Genomic DNA, 20,518 nt, shown 5'->3' with positions numbered 1-20,518 from the left:
TCTTTTATCTTTAATGAAATAGAATATAAAGAATTTGAAATAGAGAGAGGAGAATCATATTTGCTATTTTGTAAATAATTTAGGTTTTTTTGCTTTAATCCAATATCTCAAAATAGATAATTGGTTTTGTTATTTAAAGTAAAAAAAAAAAAAAAAAAAACTAACATGATTGTTGTACCCTATGAACCAAACGATTCTTTAGAATCAGGGCTGGTTCTCCGATTCAAGCGTTGAACTACCGGTTCAATTTAGGTTCAATGTTGGAGGGACTTTATATGCTAACTTGAAATCCGGGTCGATTTCGATTCCCCGATGACGAACAAAGAATCCTAGAAATCGGTTGGTGGTGGAGTTGGATGTATGTTGATGGTGGAGGTGTGGGTTGTGGGTGTGTGTTGGGGAGGTGTGTAGGGGTTGGGAAGATGTGTTGGGGGGGCCTTTTTAGGTAGTTCAATCTAGTTCACTGTCAAACTAACTGGCTCAATACGATTTTTGAAACCTTGATTCTAATAATATACATATTTTTCGCTATATTTTTTTTTGGGGCATTTACATACATGCATGCCACACAATTCATTTATATTTACCTAAAACCCTATCTAACACTTTAAACATTCATATTTATACATACCACTCAAACATTTATCATTACATAATATGTATTTCCATCATCATGTTTTTAAAAGTAAAACACACCTTTAATTTTCATTCACAGATTTATTACACAAAAGGTAGATATGTCAATACAAAAACATTGTGTGATATGTATACACATTTTTCCATAATATTTTGCAGCAGAACTAATTTTTAAAGACTCATTCACATTAAGAAATTGGAAGTTTTGCATGCATATATATACCTCTCAATTCTCAACTATTTACATATCTTAACATCTAAACTTCAAATTTTTTTTATGTCTGCCACCTTATCTATGCATGTAATGGTCTATTTCACATTTTAAAGTTAAAACAGTGGCATTGTTTTGAAGTTATATGAAAGATTTGGATGATATAAATGTAAAAATCAAAGTTTAAATGATATAAATACGTAAATACATAAAAAATTGGGTGGGGTGTGTGTGTGTGTGTATATATATATATATATATGTAAATTGAAGACATTAAATGTGATGCTAATCAGGGCATGGTCGATTTAATGGTGGATTCTGCTGTTCCAATGCTGAAAACATGGGAGAGAAGAATAGAGAATGGAGGAGGGAGAACAGAGATAAAGATTGACGAGGATCTCAAGAACTATTCAGCTGATGTGATCTCAAGAGCAAGTTTTGGGAGTAGTTTCTTCAAAGGAAAGCAAATTTTCATGAAGCTCTATGAGTTGAAGAAAGCTGTTTCTAAACCAAATCTCCTTGTTGAAATCACTGGAATATTCAGGTAATATTTATTTTCATTAATGTTGCAGGTCGCATAAAACAATATCATTATAACTATGTTCAAATAGTCAATTTTACAACTTTTCATGCTTGGTAAAATGCTACAAGTGTAAAAATCAAATTTTAGAATGCTAAATATGTTAATATATAATAATTGCGTGTATAAATATAAGTCTATAAAAAAAAAACTATTTTTGTAATAAAATTGACGAGGGAATTGTTAGTATAAAAGGGCATTTACATGTACATCATGCACAATTCTTTTGATTTTTTTGACTATATAACACATTAACATTTGTCTTTACATCCGAAATATACATAGTTTTATGACATCATGATATTATAAATATAAATATCAAATTTTAGGTGTTCAAAATGAAAATAAATACAGATTGCATCACATGTATATGTAAATTTTCCCAACACCTCACTGTTCTTATAATCTCAGACACATTCCTACAAGAAGCAACAGAGAGGTGTGGAGGCTGAACAGAGAGATCAGATCGCTCATACTTCAAGCGGCGAAAGACAGGGATTTCGACGATGGGCAATCCTCGCGGGAGAATAATTTCCTTCAAACGATTCTCCACAGTGCGAGCGTCGCCGGAAATGGCTACTGCAGCGGCAGCGGCCGCAATGCTGAGGACTTCGTGGTCGATAATTGCAAGACGATATATTTTGCAGGGCACGAGACCACCGCCGTCTCCGCAACATGGTGCCTCCTGCTGCTTGCCACACATCAAGAGTGGCAGCACCGCGCTCGTGCCGAGGCTGCGGAGCTCTGCTCCGGCAAGCCGCCGGATGCACAATCCCTCCTCAAGATGAAAACGGTTAGTTTTATGACTATTCGTTATCTCAAGCATTTGGCTCTTGGGGCTTTTACAAACATACCACCCAATTCTTATTTGTTTACATGTATGACACCTAAACTTAATTTTCTTGTATTTTATCACCCAAAGCTTTTATATCACGTAAAAATACCTCCATTGGACATGCATGTATGTAAAAATTTAAGTTGAGATGTTAGATGTGTAAATAGGTAGGAATTGGGTGGTATGTATGTAAATCTTCCTTTATTTCTTCACGATTTATTTTTCTTATTCACTGATTTATTTTTCTTTTTAAATCCCAAAATTTTCATATCACATCAAAAAATATCACTATTTTAATTTTTAAATGGTAAAATACACATTTTCAAGCATATATAAGGTTGAATGTATGTAAAAGTTAATGTTTTGGTGTTTTAAATGTAAATACTTAGGAATTGTGTGGTGTTTTAAGTAATTTTTTCTTCATTAGTTCATAGATTTATCACATTTTTTTATATAAATTTAGTTAGATTGTTTATTTTTCAATATATTAAGTTGCATATATAAGTTTCCTCATGGCAGAAGTTTATGTGCATAATTTACATCTAGACCACCACCATGATCAATATATTCATAAGTCAAAAGTTTCTTAGCATATGGTGAGGAGGTTTAATTAAGTTATATGAACAATTTTGCTTACATTCCTGCAACTTATTTGCATGAAAAAATAACATAATGACACTACTCACCCTCCATGATCTTATAATAACACAAATTCGAGTGGTCATTCTACTTATCGATAAAATATTAACGGCCCATCTAGATGTTCAAACGATTAAGTGGATTGCACCGCTATTCACATTGGTGCGGTGCAATTCACGCCGTTGTTCCGATGTTAAGTGTTTTGGATTTAATATTTTGTACTATTTCTGATATTAAAGTTAGCCCACAATATCACAATAAGGAAAATAAAGCACGTACATCGTTACAATCAAAGTTAAATTTTACTCTCCCTGTTTTTTCGTATCAGCTAGCCATGGTGATCCAAGAAGCTCTCCGTCTATATCCCCCCGGAGCCGTGGTGGCAAGAGAGGCTCTCGAAGACCTCAAATTGGGAACCCTAAACCTACCAAAAGGCATCAATATATTCATCCCCGTCCCCACAATGCATCTCGATCCCAACATTTGGGGTTCCGATGCTGCCGAATTCCGCCCCGAGAGATTCGAACACGGCGTCCTCAACGCCTGCCGTCTCCCCCAAATGTACATGCCCTTCGGTGTCGGCCCTCGCACGTGTCTCGGCCAGAATTTCGCCATTATCGAGCTCAAGATTGTCCTCGCCCTAATCCTTCAGAGGTTTTGCTTCCACTTGTCGACCAATTATCGGCACTCGCCCACTCTTCGGTTGATTGTCGAGCCTGAGTTTGGGGTGGACTTGATCATGAGCAAGGTTGGACTTAATTAATGTTGCTCCTGATTGTGGTTTGTAATTACATATTACCACTTTCCATTCATATGTATTTACATATCTGACCTCTCAATTTTAAATTTTATACTCATAACCCTCAAATTCTTAATTATCATTTTCTAAAAGTCAAATGAATAAACTTTTAGGTGTTAAATATGTAAATCCATACCGCTCAATTCTCATGCATTTACATATATAACACCTAAACTTCAATTTTAACCTTGAAGTATTTGGGAGATAAGTAAATGCATACATGCCACCCAATTCTTATATATTTACATTTCTAACACCTAAACTTATTAACACCCAATTCCTATTATATATGGAGCACCTGAGATTTGATTTTTATATTTATACCACCCAAATATTTCATGCCATATCAAAATTACCACTTTTAACTTTTAAAAGTGATATTGGTGAGAGTATATTTGAATTTACAGAGCGATTTTGGCGAAATACCCAGTAAAAGGGATTAAATTGGTGCAAGTATGTTTGAATTTACTAGATGCTATGTATGTAAATATGAAAATTTAGGAGTGAGATGTATAAATACATAAGAAATTTATGCTATGTATGTAAATACATAAGAAATTTGTGTTATGTATGTAAATATGAAAATTTAGGTGTGAGATATGTAAATACATAAGAAATTTGTGATATGCAAGTTTTGGGTGAAGTTATGCAAGGATTGATTTTTGTTTGATTAATGGAAAGATAATGGTGTAGTAATTCAATACTACAATGATGGGTTGATGGGTTCGTTTGAGTCTTAATAGGTTATTTGGTCGATTTTCTGATTTTGTGGATGTGATTTTCAAATATGATATGTAGGTGACCTAAGGTTTCAAATTTGATGTGTAATGTGCAGGTGCACTAATCTATAGAGCTACATTTATGGTACAAATGAATATTTGAAGCGATGGATCGTGGATGTATAATAGATTGTATCCAATCAGAAAATGATTAACTGACAAGTTTATTGTTGGTGTTGAAAAGTCAGTGCATATGGCATCATAGTTGTCTGTTTAACTTTCAGAAGGTAGGTTTTGATGCTCATAGTCGAAGTACAAAAATCAAGTGTACCTAATATCTGACGAAGTGAAGTTGGATCTATACCGCAGAGGATTTAAACCCGATTATTGGTATTGAACTTCACATGGTGAATTTGAATTAGATGTTCAGTATGATATTGCGGGAGCGCATTAAGTTATGCCCCTCCAACTGTTCATGATTTTGACACTTATGAGAAAATGTTTAATGATACGAGCAAGACTCATTATATTGGCAGTGCGTCTGATGATGACGAGGAACCGAACAACGAAGCGCAACAATTTTATGAGCGATCAAATGTTGCCCAACAACCTCTGCGAGAAAAATGCACTTTGTGGAGTCATGACGTACGGTGCAAAGTGACGAAGCAGTGCATCATTCTGAACATGATGTAACAAAGATATGACACACCTGCAGTGCAATGACACATTGTAAAAACGGTGTAACAACACGCCCTAAAAATAGAGTGACAATGCATCCCAAATACAATGCAACAACGTGCCCCGAGTATGGTGCAACGACGCGTTCTGCATACGGTGTCAGTACACAACTCAAAGACGGTACAACAATGCACCCTGAAGATGATGTAATAATTCACCCCATATACATTGACTTTCTACATACTCCTGAAGTCTTTCATTGTATCTCTCCACTACAATCTGCATGGTTCATAACTAATGCGTCTCCCAACTCTAACCACTGTAGCATAAAGACGTTATTGCAACTCACCACCATGACCTAAGTGACCAACTACGGTCTGAGTGGTCCACAACTCATGTAACTCTCAAATTTGGCATCTATAACATACTTACATCATTGTAGTTCACCAATACGACCCACATGACCAACTACAACTTACGTGGTCTACAACTCGTGCAGCTCCACTCTTCGCCATATACGGCCTACAATTGTTATTGCAGCTCACCAGCATGGCCTATGTGACCAACTACAGCCTAAGTGATCGATACCTCATGCAACTCCCAAGTTTCAAAGGCCCGATTGTGAGCATCTGTTTGAAGCAGTTGCAATTGTTTGAAGAAGCGACGTGAAGTTGTTGAAGATACGTTGTTGTTCAAAAAACTATGGTGACTATTACAATTTTTTTAAAAAAAAAATCATATCATAGCTTTCTAACACCCATTACAGGTAGTCGAACATGCTGAAAAAATGCAACTTTCAGCTGCAACTTTTTAGAATGCAGACAAATCACAGTTTTGCCTAACTAAAAAAATTGTGGTGCAACACCACACCGCCGCCCCAAACCAACCCTAAATGTTAAGTAATAAAACCTAAGTTCCAAAGACTGAATTCTAAAGACCTAGAGTTGACCAAATTCCAAGGTTTGAATTCAAAGTGTGGAGTTTCGTTAAGGATCTGCTTGGGAGAGTTTCCTATTTGCTTGACGTTTCAGACAGGAACTCAGACTTGTTTAAGAAACTGTTTCCTTCATGTTATCTAAAATTTGTGTTTGGAAGCTGTTTTTATCAACCAAACTTATTAAAATATGGTGACTATAAAAAAGTTGTCTAATTTTCTAATATATATATATATAATTTCCACCTTAATTTGATTTCTACACAGACAAACAGACCATAGAGGAGCTGCCTCGGCATTAATACTTTTTATTTTTATGTGCCTTTTAACTGATGATTGTAAAATCTTATAGCAAAAGAAGGACATGCCCTTGTCTATAAATAAATGGTCAAAAATTCGAGATGGTGAATTCTCATGTATTTACATCTCAAACCCTAAATTTCAACTTTCACGTGCATACCACCTTATCTATGAATGAAAATATATATTTCATTTTCTTTTAAATTAACATGATAGTATTTTTTATACCTTATAAAAGATGTAGATTATGTACATGTATATATGTATGTAATGATTAGGGGGATGCATGTTGTTTATTGCATGCATTAATAAAAGTGTAAAAAACTAATTGTATCTCTAAAAAATAGTTTATTAAATATAAAATTTTGATGTATCTATAATTTTAAGTGGTTGAAGTAAATTTAAAATTTCGAGTTAAAAATATTGACTAATTTTAATTCCTCTCTGATTCATTACTTTTTTGGAAAGATATACATACATATCATTCAATTCCCATGTATTTTGTATATCTAACACCTAAAATTTAATTTTAAGTTCTATGCCACTTTCTCCATGCATGAAAAAGATGTATTTCATGTTCTAAAAGTAGCCATGCTTTGGACGATACTTTGCTCCGTATGATGTTTCGTTACACTGCAACGTTGGTCGTTACAACACACAGTGCTTTGTTACTCAGTAACACGCACCTTGACTCATCACGAGACATTGCTACGAGTAGGGGGCGACTAATGGTGGTCAACAGTGAACAAGGAGCGGTGGTTCACAGCTGCGGAGGTGGGGAGCGTTCGTCAGATCTTCGATCTGGAACAACACTAGAATTCAGCTCATTCGCGGACCACTCCAAGTCCAGCTCTTCTTCAGGTTTATGACCTAGGACCCCTTTTCAAGAAGGATGTAGGACTCAATTTATAGAGTTTGTGAGGCCTCCCAGCAAGTAATGAAAGAACTCGAGCTACTCTATCAGACGGCTCGGAGAAATTCCCTCAATCAGACAGTGTTTTTTGAACATTCGAGTGTCTAAATAATGTCAGAATTGAGAAATCTTGTACTCATTGAATTTTTCTCGTCGAGACACTCAATTGGACTATAAGTTTATCAAATTTAAAATTAGTTTGACCTTCCAATTAAGCACTGGAAGCTTCCAAAAATGGTTATATGATTTGATTCAGGCTTGGTTTGACTCTAATCAAACCAATTTTGGTGTCATTGTGCTCGTCCTATTGAGTATGTCAATTTGATTGTAAGTTTGCTAAAATCAAAATTCTACATGATTCTTAATTGGAGTTTAAAATTTTCTTGTTCGAAAAATTATGACTCTAACTGAATGATGAAAATTTATTAGAAGAAGAATATAGATATGAGTGTCTAAAACTAACCTAACATGCTAATTCGAGTTGAATCCGACCCGAAAAACATGGGTACCGACTGAAGAGATTATTTTTTTCATTGGGCTTGAGTCCAAAATCCCAAAGTAATTAATTTTTCGGGTCAACTTGTCTGCCAGAAATTAAACTAAAACTGATACACCAACCGGAAATTGACTCGAAGTTGACCCAAATTTGACTCAAAATTAACTTGGATCTGACCAGGATAACTTTCATAATATATATATAGAATAAGCGGGTTATGTAGGACGGGTTCGAGAGTGGGCTGAAGGCACGTCAGGTTCAGGTTAAGCAATTTCAGGTCAATTCAATTTCAGGCCAAACTTGAAACCGGCCTGAAGTCTTCTTACATGTATTAAACAGGAAAGAACAAATATTAAAGAAGGAATTATTCGGAAAATCTGTTCTATACATTCATAACACGGGCTTAAATAAAGTGTTACAATGTTTTACAAACAGACCCCTAAACTTCTTCAATGTCGAGGCATTCGATTGGACTATAAGTTTATCAAATTTGAAATTAGTTTGACCTTCCAATTAAGCACCGGAAGCTTCCAAAAATGGTTATACGATTTGATTCAGGCTTGGTTTAACTCTAATCAAACCAATTTTGGTGTCATTGTGCCCGTCTTGTTGAGTATGTCAATTTGACTATAAGTTTGCTAAAATCGGAATTATACATGATTCTTAATTGGATTTTAAAAATTTCTTGTTCGAAAAATTATGATTCTTACTGAATGATGAAAACTTATTAGAAGAAGAATATCGATACGGGTGTCTAAAACTAACCTAAAATGCTAATTCGAGTTGAATCCAACCCGAAAAACATGGGTATTGATTGAAGAGATTATTTTTCATTGGGCTCGAGTCCAAAATCCCAAAGTAATTAATTTTTCGGGTCAACTTGTCTGCCAGAAATTAAACTAAAACTGATACACCAACCGGAAATTGACTCGAAGTTGACCCAAATTTGACTCAAAATTAACTTGGATCTGACCAGGATAACTTTCATAATATATATATAGAATAAGCGGGTTATGTAGGACGGGTTCGAGAGTGGGCTGAAGGCACGTCAGGTTCAGGTTAAGCAATTTCAGGTCAATTCAATTTCAGGCCAAACTTGAAACCGGCCTGAAGTCTTCTTACATGTATTAAACAGGAAAGAACAAATATTAAAGAAGGAATTATTCGGAAAATCTGTTCTATACATGTAACAATGTTTTACAAACAGACCCCTAAACTTCTTCAAAACATTATTTTTGAAACTTTGAATTGAAACTATCTTCATAAAACACGCATATGTAATATAATATAGTGATAAATAAAAAATATCTTCAATAATAAAGACATATAATAATAATAACAAATATTAATAATTGTTAAAATAATTATATGAACCAAATTCTTTTCTGCAGATTTGTAAAATACGACAGCATCCATGCCATCCAGAATGATGCAATTCAAAGTTTAAACCCCGACTGTAATTAATTAAATAAATAAATAAATAAAAAATTAAACATCAACATTGATTTAAGATTTCATATCTAACAGCTCAAAATGTGTAAAATAATTTCGATTCACAACCAACCAAATGAAGCCTCAAGAGACCAACTCTTTCACAACAGAGAAATTGCAATGCTAGAATCTAGCAGTTAAAGATTCAAACAAAAAAAAAAAGGGGGAAATTACAATGCAAACCAAACAATTCTAATGTATTTCACACAATTCTAATGTATTTACATATCTAACACCTAAACATTCGACCACTCAAACAGACCACTCAAATCTTTAACATCACAAAACAAATACCACCATCGCTATCTTTTTAAAAGTGAATACACAGATTTATACATAGGTTCATGACACAAGGCATTATAAGTGTATATATCCGACTTTGGGTGTTCAATATGTAAATACATAAGAATTGTGTGCTATGTATGTACGTAAATTTAGAAAAAAAAACATCAAGTATTAAAAAAATCAAATTACCATAAAATTTAGCGTTCGAAAGTTTTCATCTCGCATCCACTAGCTCGAGAAATTCATCTTAATGGTGTTCATACAATCAAGTAAAATTCAACCTATATTATGCCGCATATAGGAGAATTTCAAGCGGTAGTTTTTGAAGGAAAAAAATGCTTCTAAGCTCCATTTTTGTTGGATTTAGGTAGAAGAAATGGTTCCCACCATCCAAATTCATATTTTGGATAAGGAGCAACCCATTTCTCAGTTTTCTCAAACTGCAAATCTACAGAATTACAAATCAACGCTTCCTCCAAGGAGTTTGCTTCGTAGTTGCCTGATAAGACTCTGTCTAATCTCAATTTCATGAACCTGTCAGATGGATTGTAGAGTTTTCAAGCAATGAGAAAGTTGAACTTCTGAATTATGAACTTTAAGGCCAGACTTATCTCTATAAAATGAAAGAAGATTTACATATTTACCACTCAATTCTTGTGTATTTACATATCTAACATCTAAACTTCAATTTTTTACATATATATATATATATATATGCTACCTTGGCAATGCATGAAAAAGATATATTTCACTTTATAAAGGTTAAAATAGTGGCATTTTTTATGGGAAATAAAAATTTTGGGCAGTGTAAATGTAAAAAAGCAAAGTAGATATGTAAATACATAGGAATTGGGTGGTTTGTAATTTGGGCAGTGTAAATGTAAAAAAGCAAAGTCGATATGTAAATACATAGGAATTGGGTGGTTTGTATGTAAATACCCCTAAAATGAAACAATTGTTAAGAGGAAGTTATTGCTAAAATTGTTGATGCTCCTCTTTTGTTGCTGCTTTGTAATTGTGAATACATATGCAGCGCGTTAGAGGAAATTCATGAAAGTGTTGTTTATAATTCTGTATTGTTTTAATAATTTATCATTCTAAGACCATTAGAATATGTGTTAATAAATAGGTTAATATACCATCATATTATTTGTCAACATCTCATAATGGCACCCCTTATATGTAAAGAGATTACATGGAAGATTTATTACTTTCCACATCAGTTCTCTTTTTCTACATGATATCAGAGCAGTGATGGTATGACACACTGTCTTGAAAATGTCTCAAAATTATTGCCAAAAAATTAGCCATGCTCGAGGACGATCTTACCCTCAAATTCCCGGGGGCCCTTGACTACAAATACAAAGATCTCAATTTCATCAATCATGTCCATGAAAATTCATGACATTTGCAGAATTGCATAAAAATATCTCAAATTGCTCCAAGTATGGAGCAGAAAAACAAGCCAACTTGTCTCAAAAATCAACCATTATAAACCAACCAACAAACTCCAATACAAATATGCAATCGCCTCAGACTCCTAAAACATGCTAAACATCACTACTCCTAAAACGCCAAACGAACACAATAACCAAACACCTCAAATTATCCCACTACCAATTCAACTCAACCGTACAATAATAAGTGCCAATTGTGGCACCAATAAAGCCATTTGACACAACGATGACACAACTTCATCTACATGTCCATCACTCCTCACAACCACCAGAACTAACCTCCTCAAGCTCATCCAGTAGCCTAACAGCCCTAAAACCATAACAACTCCATGTCGAGCCCCACTATAGACTATATCGTAGACTCAAGTGCATCTCATCGTGTCAAATCTAACCTTCAAAATATTTCCACGCTTGGAATATCCCACCACAAAAAGTATTCATGTTGGTGACAATACCAAATTAATCATCACTCACACCAGCTCAACCACTCTCTTCTACCTTTATATCCTCCCTTAAAAAACAATATAGGATTGCCATTTATACAACAACAACAGCAACAACAAAGCCTTAATCCCACTACGCGGGATCGGCTACATGAATCCTTTTTCTCCATTGTGTCTTATTTAGTGTCATATTTTCATTTAGTTCTAATAAATTAAGATCATTTTTTTTTTACAAAAACCTCTCCCTTTCTTAACATAAGTTGAATCTAAAACATCTACTCTCCTAATCGAATCATCAAATGGTTGACGTTTAATGTGACCAAACCATCTAAGACGAGTTTCTCTAATTTTGTCCGTCACAGGAGCTACACCAACCCTATCACGGATATATTCATTTCGCATTTTGTCTCTAAGTGTAAAGACACTCATCCACTTAATCATTCTCATCTCGGCAACACTTAACTTATTATTATGCTTCTCTTTTAAAGGCCAACATTCAGCGTCATAGAGCATTGCAGATCTCACAACCGTCTTATAAAATTTTCTTGTAAGTCTAAGTGGTACTTTTCTATCACACAAAAGGTGAACAATAGGCCCAAGATATCAAAAATTCTCCCTCCTTTTAATGATTTGATCACTCATTATTACAAATCTATATATCCATCGCTTTGAACAACAGACCCAAGATATCTAAATCGTTCACACTTTTTTAATAATTTGATCACCCAAAGTCACACTTCTGTCAGTAGAGCTACTATTACTAAAATTACATTCCATGTATTTAGTTTTAGTTATACTTAAATGAATGTCTTTAGACTCCAATGTAGAACTCCATATTTCAAGTTTTTCCTGAGTTTTTTCTCGTTTTATTCAGTAAGACCATCTATAACTAAAGCAAAAAGATATGAGCTTAAAGGCGATCCCTGATGTAATCCAACAGAAATAGGAAAATATTTGATCAATCCCCCTTCAGTTTGAACACAAGTAACAGCTCTAGTATACATATCTTTAATGTCATTTATACAACAGCAAAAACAATTTAGGCTTGCCATCTATGATTAAAAAAATTATTATTCTTCCTCAATAGTGCCTAACTAATAATATTTTTGTTAAATTTCATCACATGCATTTTTGGTCAAGGAACTTCGCTGCAAAATCATTTCTGTGCAACATGCAACTAAAGATGACTTTTTTAAGGCCCTGTAAAAAGCTTGTGCCTGCCTTATCCACCACTAAACCTTCAACCGATTATTGTCATCATCATGTTGGTTACCCGTCATATATTGTTCTACATCACTTAGTAAGTTGATGTCTAAACATATCTTAAATAAATGTAATGTATCTTGGTTTGTTTGTGATTAATGCTGTTGTGAGAAAATTAATATGTTGTTGTATAGCACGTCTTTGATTATTAACTTTTATCCACTATAACTTTGTTATTACGATGTTTAGATCTCACGGGTCATCTTTAATGATAAGTACAAATATCATGTCATATGTCTTATGACTTTATTCACAACACCTAAATCTATCAGCTTAAGAAAAAATCAAAATCATTTCTATTTTCACTGTCTTTAAAATCATCGGTGGAAAAAAATTTCAAAGAGTTATTAATCACTCTATGACATAATCGTGGTGAAGACGTGGCTTTCAAATCCTTCATTGCCTCTATCATTATCTCACATTTAACTACACCTTGTCGGGCTATAGATTACATGGGTTTATATGAACGACATCGCCATCATTATCTTCCTAAAATTAGTCTCACTTCCCTGCATTTGCCTATATGGCAATTATATTCAGGTCAAATGCACACTTCACCCCCATGTATTAAATTGATCAGATGCTCACCATTTTCTCCAATAGTTCCCATTTAAAATTATTTAGCTATCATTCTAACTACAGAGTTGTTACTTGTGTTCGTACAAAAGTTGGATTGACCAAGTATTTTCCTATTTCAGTTGATTAATTCAGGGATTGGCTTTAAGCCCATATCTTTTTGCTTTAGTTATGGATGCTCTTACTAAAAATTTACAGGAGGATGTACCTTGATGTATGCATTTCGATAATGATATCTTTCTTGGGGAAAAACTTGAATTATGAACGTCCACATTTGAGTCTAAAGGCTTTCGTTTAATTAAATCTAAAACTAAATACAATATAATTTTAGTAGTAGTAACTCTAGTGACAGGGTTGTAATGATGGGTGAATTAAATCATATAAAGGTTTAACGTTTTAGATATCTTGTGTCTATTATTCAAAGTGATGGTGATGTAGATGAGGATGCTATTAGTAGAATTCAATTTATTTGGTTGAAGTGGAGAAATGCACCGAGCCTATTGTGTAGGCTTGAAGAAAATTTTATAAGATAGTGGTGAGACCTGTAATATTTTATGGTGCAAAATGTTCGCCTTTAAAAGAGAACATAAAACAAAGTTAAGTATTGTTGAGATGAGAATGCTTGGGTGGATGAGTGGATTTACACTTAAGAGACAAAATACGAAATGAATTTATCTGTGAAAGGGTTGGTGTAGCTCTAGTGGCGGATAAGATTATAGAGAGTCATCTTCGATGGTTTTGTCACATTAAATGCCGACAATCTAATGATCCGGTCAGAAGTGTGCATGTTTTAGATTTGACTTGTTTTAAGAAAGGCAGAGGAAGATCCAAAAAGACTTGAGCATATTATATAAAAAATGATCTTAATCTATTATAATTAAATGAAAATTCGACACTCAATAGGACAAAAATGGAGAAAAAGACATCATGTAGCTGACCATACTTAGTGGAACAAAGGCTTGTTGTTGTTGTTGTCGTCGTTGCATCATTCTAACTACATCAAAGTTTGAGTGCCTTTTCTACCCCTAGTTTCAGCACTTTGCGATTAACAAGTCAGCCAAACTTTTCTCGGCCATGTGTGTTTATTTACCACGTTGCCTATCAAAATGCTTATATTAATATAATGACAACACAAAAAATTATGCGTCATGGCATGTGACATTTGTATAAAGTATCCTCCACTCCTTTTTTCAAAAACCCACCGCAGCTCTAGAGATGTCAAGCTGGGTTGACGAATCAAGTTCGAGTTTGAACCAAAGTTAACCCAAGCCGAATATGTTTAACCTGAATTTAGCCTGCATATTATATTGGTCAAAATATTTAGCCAAAATTCAACTTAGCAGACCAACTAACCCAAACCCAAATAGTAAATGGGTACATTTTGAATTGATTTCAAGTTCATTGGGTGAACTCAAAACGACGCAAACAATAATTGATTCTAACCTAAGTACTAATCAAGTGAACTCAAATCAAGATTTTTTGAGCTGGACTTGGGATGGGTTGTGCGGTCGAGTCATTTGTTGAAACCTAATAACTCCCATAATTGAATCCATCTTATCATCATATGAATCTCTCCGCAATATAAATGTTCATCCATACACAACAAACCATGTCATAATATCTCCCGCCAACAAAATCTCATCCCCTTCGGTAAATAATGACTCATTTTTATTACTGCCCCAGCTATCTCACCTGCATGTTCTATAAACCATGTAATATAATCCATGCTATCCTCCAAACGTGGCCTGCTCCCCTCATTACCTTTTATTTATGTCCATTCATTTTCACGAAGCAACCCAGTACCTTTCTAGTCCACAACGCCAGCACACCCCCTCTTAAATCCAAAATCCTCACTTCCATACCCCTACCCAATTAGAAATACACCCAACAACCTCCACCCTCATCGTCGCTCCATAATTCCTGCCTAAACATCTTAACCAATCCACAAATCACTAGCCCGACAACTTTAGCATGTTGCTAGTATGCGTTCAATCCCCTAACCTATCCAACATTAGCTCACCTTCTTCTCATATTGCACCATCACATAACATCACCACCAAATACTCCTAACCATCGGCTCCCCCATCTCTTCATAATTATTATCTCCTACAAAGTCATACCTGAACTATATCTTGAAGCCCCTCATAAAACTCATCCTTACAAACTCTCTTCTGCCTCTTTCAACTCATAAAACCAAAACCGTTAACCAAGCCTTCAAACAATTCGAGTGAAGGGTTGATGTATCTAGCAATTTCAACACTCTCATTTGAAATCCTACCTGGACACTCACCCTACGTACCTTATCTATCTCAAAAACTTTCCAATTACAAATGATTTTTTTCACCAAACATAAGCCCGTTGGATCTATAAATCACCATAATACTCAACTTGTCGCAAAGGGCTTTAATCAACAACACAATATTGATTATCATGAGCCATCAATTTTGTCGCCAAAAAAAATAATTTCAAAGCTAATCCAAATGGTGGTTGCCAGAGAAATTAGAGATCTACTATATTTTTCTTCATGAGTATCTTGTTGAAGATGTCTAAATGCACCAATCTCTAAAAATTCATGACCCAACTCATTCCACAAATGTTTGTCACCTAAAAAATCTCTCTACAAATTGGAAGAAGCACCCCAAACCTGGTGCCAACAATCACACCAACTCCTCATCAAAACTGATGCCTCCCTTTCCTCTACTCTCATCAATATCTCATAAAGTATCTCCTTGTGTATGTTGATGGCATCATCGTCATCAAAATTAATGATCAGTTTCTTCAATAGTTCACCAATCAATTGGCTTCAACAATCTCTATACAAAATCTAGGAGAGCCCTCCTACCTCCTAGGTGTCCAAGTCATCTCCACCAAAAAAGATATTATTTTGTCACAACACAAGTACATCCATGATCTCTTTGAGCACACAAAACATGGTCAATGCCAAAGACATCACTACTAATATATCTCCAAATAATATGCCTACAATTTATAATGGTATCTCTTCCACCTTTCACTTTGAGTTTCGATTTGTTATTGTTGTCCATCAATATATATCTCTCTCACCTTGTTGGACATCATATCATCATCGACAAAATCTCTTAATTCATGCATCAACAATCGACTGACCAAAAGAGCGTTGCCAAACACATTCTACATTATCCAAGCCCTATAGTTTTCAGAGGATGCTATCTTCTATAATTCTAACTTAAACAACATAAGAGAATTTTATGTAGTAAAAAATTGATCCCTGAAGCTCAAAAACTCTTTGTGTCTTGCTTGATTGTGTTTCTAATGTATTCACATTAAAAATTCTTACAATTTGAACATATATATATAGCTTGTTATTGCTTCTTATCGTACATGTATTAGTTTGATTTCTAAAACTACAATAAAAAACTAACTTGCAGCGCAATGAATCATTTAAATCAATTTTAAAGATCTTGTAGAGGTTATACATGCACATACATACATATATACAAATGTGTAAATGTATATATCATATATGTATGTATATATGTTTATATATATGTATGTATATATCTGTGTATTTTTATAGGGTTGATGCAAAGTGTTAAAGTAGAAAAGGAAAATGAAAGAAAAACAAAATTATCCCAAGATCATTAGAGACTAATAAAACTTACGTGATCCACCGATCATCAGTGGAGACCAAGGCGACCGCAGGTCTTTTGAGCCTATTGGTAATGTTTGGAAACTGATCAAGAAACTTGGGCTCAATAACAAGCCAGAAATCTTGTTCCTTATTTCTTTCACCATAGTTTCGGCGCTTCTCAAACAACAACTCTTTGAAGTGTTCCTCCTCATCAAGCATGAACTTTGCATTTGCCACAAGAAAATGGTATCTCTTTGGCTTCACCTACAAATTATCATCTCATTTAGATTCAAAACATTTAAGAAAAATATATAGTTATTAAAATTAAAAAAAAAATTATTAGGAGATTATGCAAAAAAAATGTAATAACATCAAAAAGCAAAATCTGAATAAAATGACACTATGGAGAATGGTAAAATGTTTCTTGTAAACTAAAGCTAGAATAATATGAATCTCAAAGCCGACACATATCATAAGACAAACGTGAACCTAAGATAACTTAGTAATTATAAGTTTGAGCTAATACTACTTAGCTTAGCCTAGCCAACCTTTAACTTCCACAGGATACGTCCACTAAGATACCTAACCTTTCATCCACAAAGGGAATGGGGAACAAAACTGAGGATGATGGGCAATCTTTAATTGTAGTTGTCGCAAAAATACTTACAAACTCAATTGAAGTTTAAGATCCTAATAAACTTTAATGCACGAGTCATGCTCCGCCATTGGGGTATAAACAAGTTGAGCTTGAGTAAAGTTTAATAATCTAAAAAAAAATATTTATGCTTGACACCCGAACATGAACTTTTAAAGTATATAAAACCTATTTCAAAATGATAAAAATTAAAGAGATTTTGCTTAAGTTCATTTAGACATTTGCCTTGTATTAATAAAATTTTAGTAGGGATTCTATAGGGAAATATATGTAACCAGGAATTGAAAATAGGTTACACAATAAATTACAATGGAACAATAAATATGAATGTAACAATATATATGGATTGCTCAAATGCATCTACAATCATAGATATCAATCATGTGTCAATGGAATCAACAAACAAATGAAAGTGACATGTTGGCAAAACGTGGGGCGTCAAATCGCACGGGTTAGCAGGGGTGGACAACTACAAAGTAGCAAGTTCAAAAACGTCACAGCATGAGATAGGGGTTGCTTGGGTGCAATGGTTGTACTGATTTCCAGGAAATAATTAGAATAATTAGGAATGTTTTGAAGGTCTATTTTCAATGGAATATTTTATATAAATTATAGAAGATGCATGTTAGTGAAAAAACCAAAAATAATGTCAATTGATTTAGCAGGGGTGGACAACCACAAAGTAGCAAGTTAAAAAATGTCACAGCATGAGATAGGGGTTGCTTGGGTGCAATGGTTGAATTGATTTCCAGGAAATAATTAGAATAATTAGGAATGTTTTGAAGGTCTATTTTCAATGGAAATTTTTATATAAATTATAGAAGATGCATGTTAGTGAAAAAACCAAAAATAATGTCAATTGATTTCTTGGATATGCATTGACTCAATATCCATCCATAAATCACAAGGTAACATGGGTATCAAACTTCTTGTGTGAAAACTTGAAAATGTGTTAAGTTTTGTATAAATTAAGTAGCTTTGCATTAGATTGGTGGTTGTATAAGTTTGGCGCTTAATAGCTTAATAAACAATGGAAGTACAAAATAATCTTAAGTCTTTTGTATGGTAAATTATTTTCAAGAGTTCAAAATATCATCTTGAATGATACAATTCTGAAAAACTTATGAAATGAATGATTTTATGACTTTTTTTAATCCTTTTATTTAATATCTCCCCTAAATTATTTCTTCAATCCTGTAAGAGTTGAAAATTCTATTTTTCTTTGATGAGCGATGTTGTCCTCATGTTTTGGAATACACTACAATTGTATATTCTTTGTCAATATTGGATCATTTAACCTCTCTTGTAGGCATAGGCTTACTAAAGCAAAACCACAAAAATTTATAAAATTCTCTTCCTGTGCTGTTTGAATTTTTTTTTAACCAGTCACTTTACGGTTCACCATTCTTGCTTTTGATTTGGTAAAACAACAGTTTATACATCGACACATGCTCTCTTCTCCCAACAGCATGAAGTTAAAACAACAATTCTGTTCAGCGCATACCTAATTTCTTTTCAATAACCAGCGCTAGAAATCTCAGCCCAAGAATAACATTTTTCCTTTTTTAAAAAGGAGTTTTTCTTCAATAACCATCTGATTCAATCCTTCCCGCATTACCACAATAACCTCAAAACCAATCAGAATTTCTGCGTTTTCTTCTATTTCAACTCAAAGTACAAAAATAGAGAAACTGATTTCTAGTAGGAGAGAAAACTAACCTCATCAATCGTCTGTGAGAAACCGAGTTCATCGGAGCCCACCGCGACGGCTCGGATCGGAAATGAAGAGTTCCTGATGCAGAGCCCGCCGAGCTTACCAAACCCTTTGCCAATGGTGAGCAGATGAAGGTCGGCGAGGTGAATAGGAGGATTTCCCTTCGGCGTAAGCGGCCTCTCCGAGCCGTGCGACGGTAAGCTGCCACATGGCCGTAGGGCTAGCGTCGCAGCGGCGAGCATGAACGGAGCTCGAATGTAGTGATATGGGTGCTGAGGGAGAGGGAAGAGAACCGAGGATTACAGTATACCTTATCGGCTTCAGCTCATCTCTGATTTGCTGTATCAGTTTATTTACATATTACGCCTGGATTTTTTTTATTTGCAAGAGAGAATGTTTTATTAAATGGGTATGAATGTTAAAATAATTTGCATAACGCTTTCGGATTTCATTTTTATATAATTGCTGTTAACATGTATGCTTGCAAGCTGGGGTGTAAACTCTCATGTGTTCGGCATTTTATTCGTGTTCGGCCCGTTTATATTTCGAACTCAAAAAGTGTGTTTGTGTTGGGCTTATTTGTTTAGCAAGCCGAACAAGAGTTGTTCGCAAACAAAAAGTCATTTTAGCAATCCTAGTCATGCAATAGTTGAAAGATAAGGGTTCAGACAAGATTTAAATATTATTCTTTATATTAAAATATCATTTAAATATAATTTAATATATTTTTATTCTGAGTTTTGTTTAATATTTTAAATTGATTATAAATATTTGTAACTTTGTAGACAATTAATATATATATATAAAAATGTCGGTTTTGACAACCCTACTTAGGAGTTAGGAGTGTGATATTATAATGACAAGAAAGATTTACATGGATACCACATAAATCATATGTATTTACATATATAACTCTCAAATTTTTACTTTTACATCCTTACCATTTTATGTATGCTTAAAAATGCATTGTACTTATTAAAAGTTAGTGATGGTAATATTGCCTATAAGATATAAGAGATTTAAGTGTTATGAGTTTCTAAATTAAATTTTAGGAGCTAGACTTATAAATATATAAGATTTTTGTGGTTTATATGTAAATACCCTAATAAACATTGCCTTTTAAAAAAATTATGATGGCATCACCATGCATAGCCATCTTATTAAAATATATTAATCATAGAAGTTGATAGATTATAATTAATATAACCATGTATGGAAAATTCTGTTATAATAAAGACGGCTTATTATCTTTCAAAAAGATAAAATTATATATATATATATATA

The 20,518-nt window shown here is 34.0% G+C and overlaps 2 protein-coding genes across 2 annotated transcripts; one reads left to right on the top strand and one right to left on the bottom strand.

The window, feature by feature from the left end:
- Positions 1-1,143: 1,143 nt before the first annotated feature.
- Positions 1,144-3,698, top strand: LOC110037732 (cytochrome P450 714B3-like). The gene is made up of 3 exons (XM_020742442.1): positions 1,144-1,391; positions 1,839-2,220; positions 3,230-3,698. The coding sequence occupies exons 1-3, from the start codon at positions 1,144-1,146 to the stop codon at positions 3,662-3,664; spliced, it is 1,065 nt and encodes a 354-aa protein (XP_020598101.1). The 3' UTR covers positions 3,665-3,698.
- A 5,987-nt stretch (positions 3,699-9,685) lies between these two features.
- Positions 9,686-19,605, bottom strand: LOC110037741. The gene is made up of 3 exons (XM_020742451.1): positions 19,240-19,605; positions 16,897-17,129; positions 9,686-10,050 (listed from the first exon to the last, which is right to left on the bottom strand). The coding sequence occupies exons 1-3, from the start codon at positions 19,474-19,476 to the stop codon at positions 9,858-9,860; spliced, it is 663 nt and encodes a 220-aa protein (XP_020598110.1). The 5' UTR covers positions 19,477-19,605; the 3' UTR covers positions 9,686-9,857.
- Between the last annotated feature and the right edge of the window lie 913 nt (positions 19,606-20,518).

This window comes from Phalaenopsis equestris, unplaced genomic scaffold (genome assembly GCF_001263595.1).
Source record: "Phalaenopsis equestris unplaced genomic scaffold, ASM126359v1 Scaffold000002, whole genome shotgun sequence".
NCBI lineage: Eukaryota > Viridiplantae > Streptophyta > Magnoliopsida > Asparagales > Orchidaceae > Phalaenopsis > Phalaenopsis equestris.
Note: the sequence above shows the minus strand (reverse complement) of the source record. Positions and strands in the feature narration are given on the sequence as shown.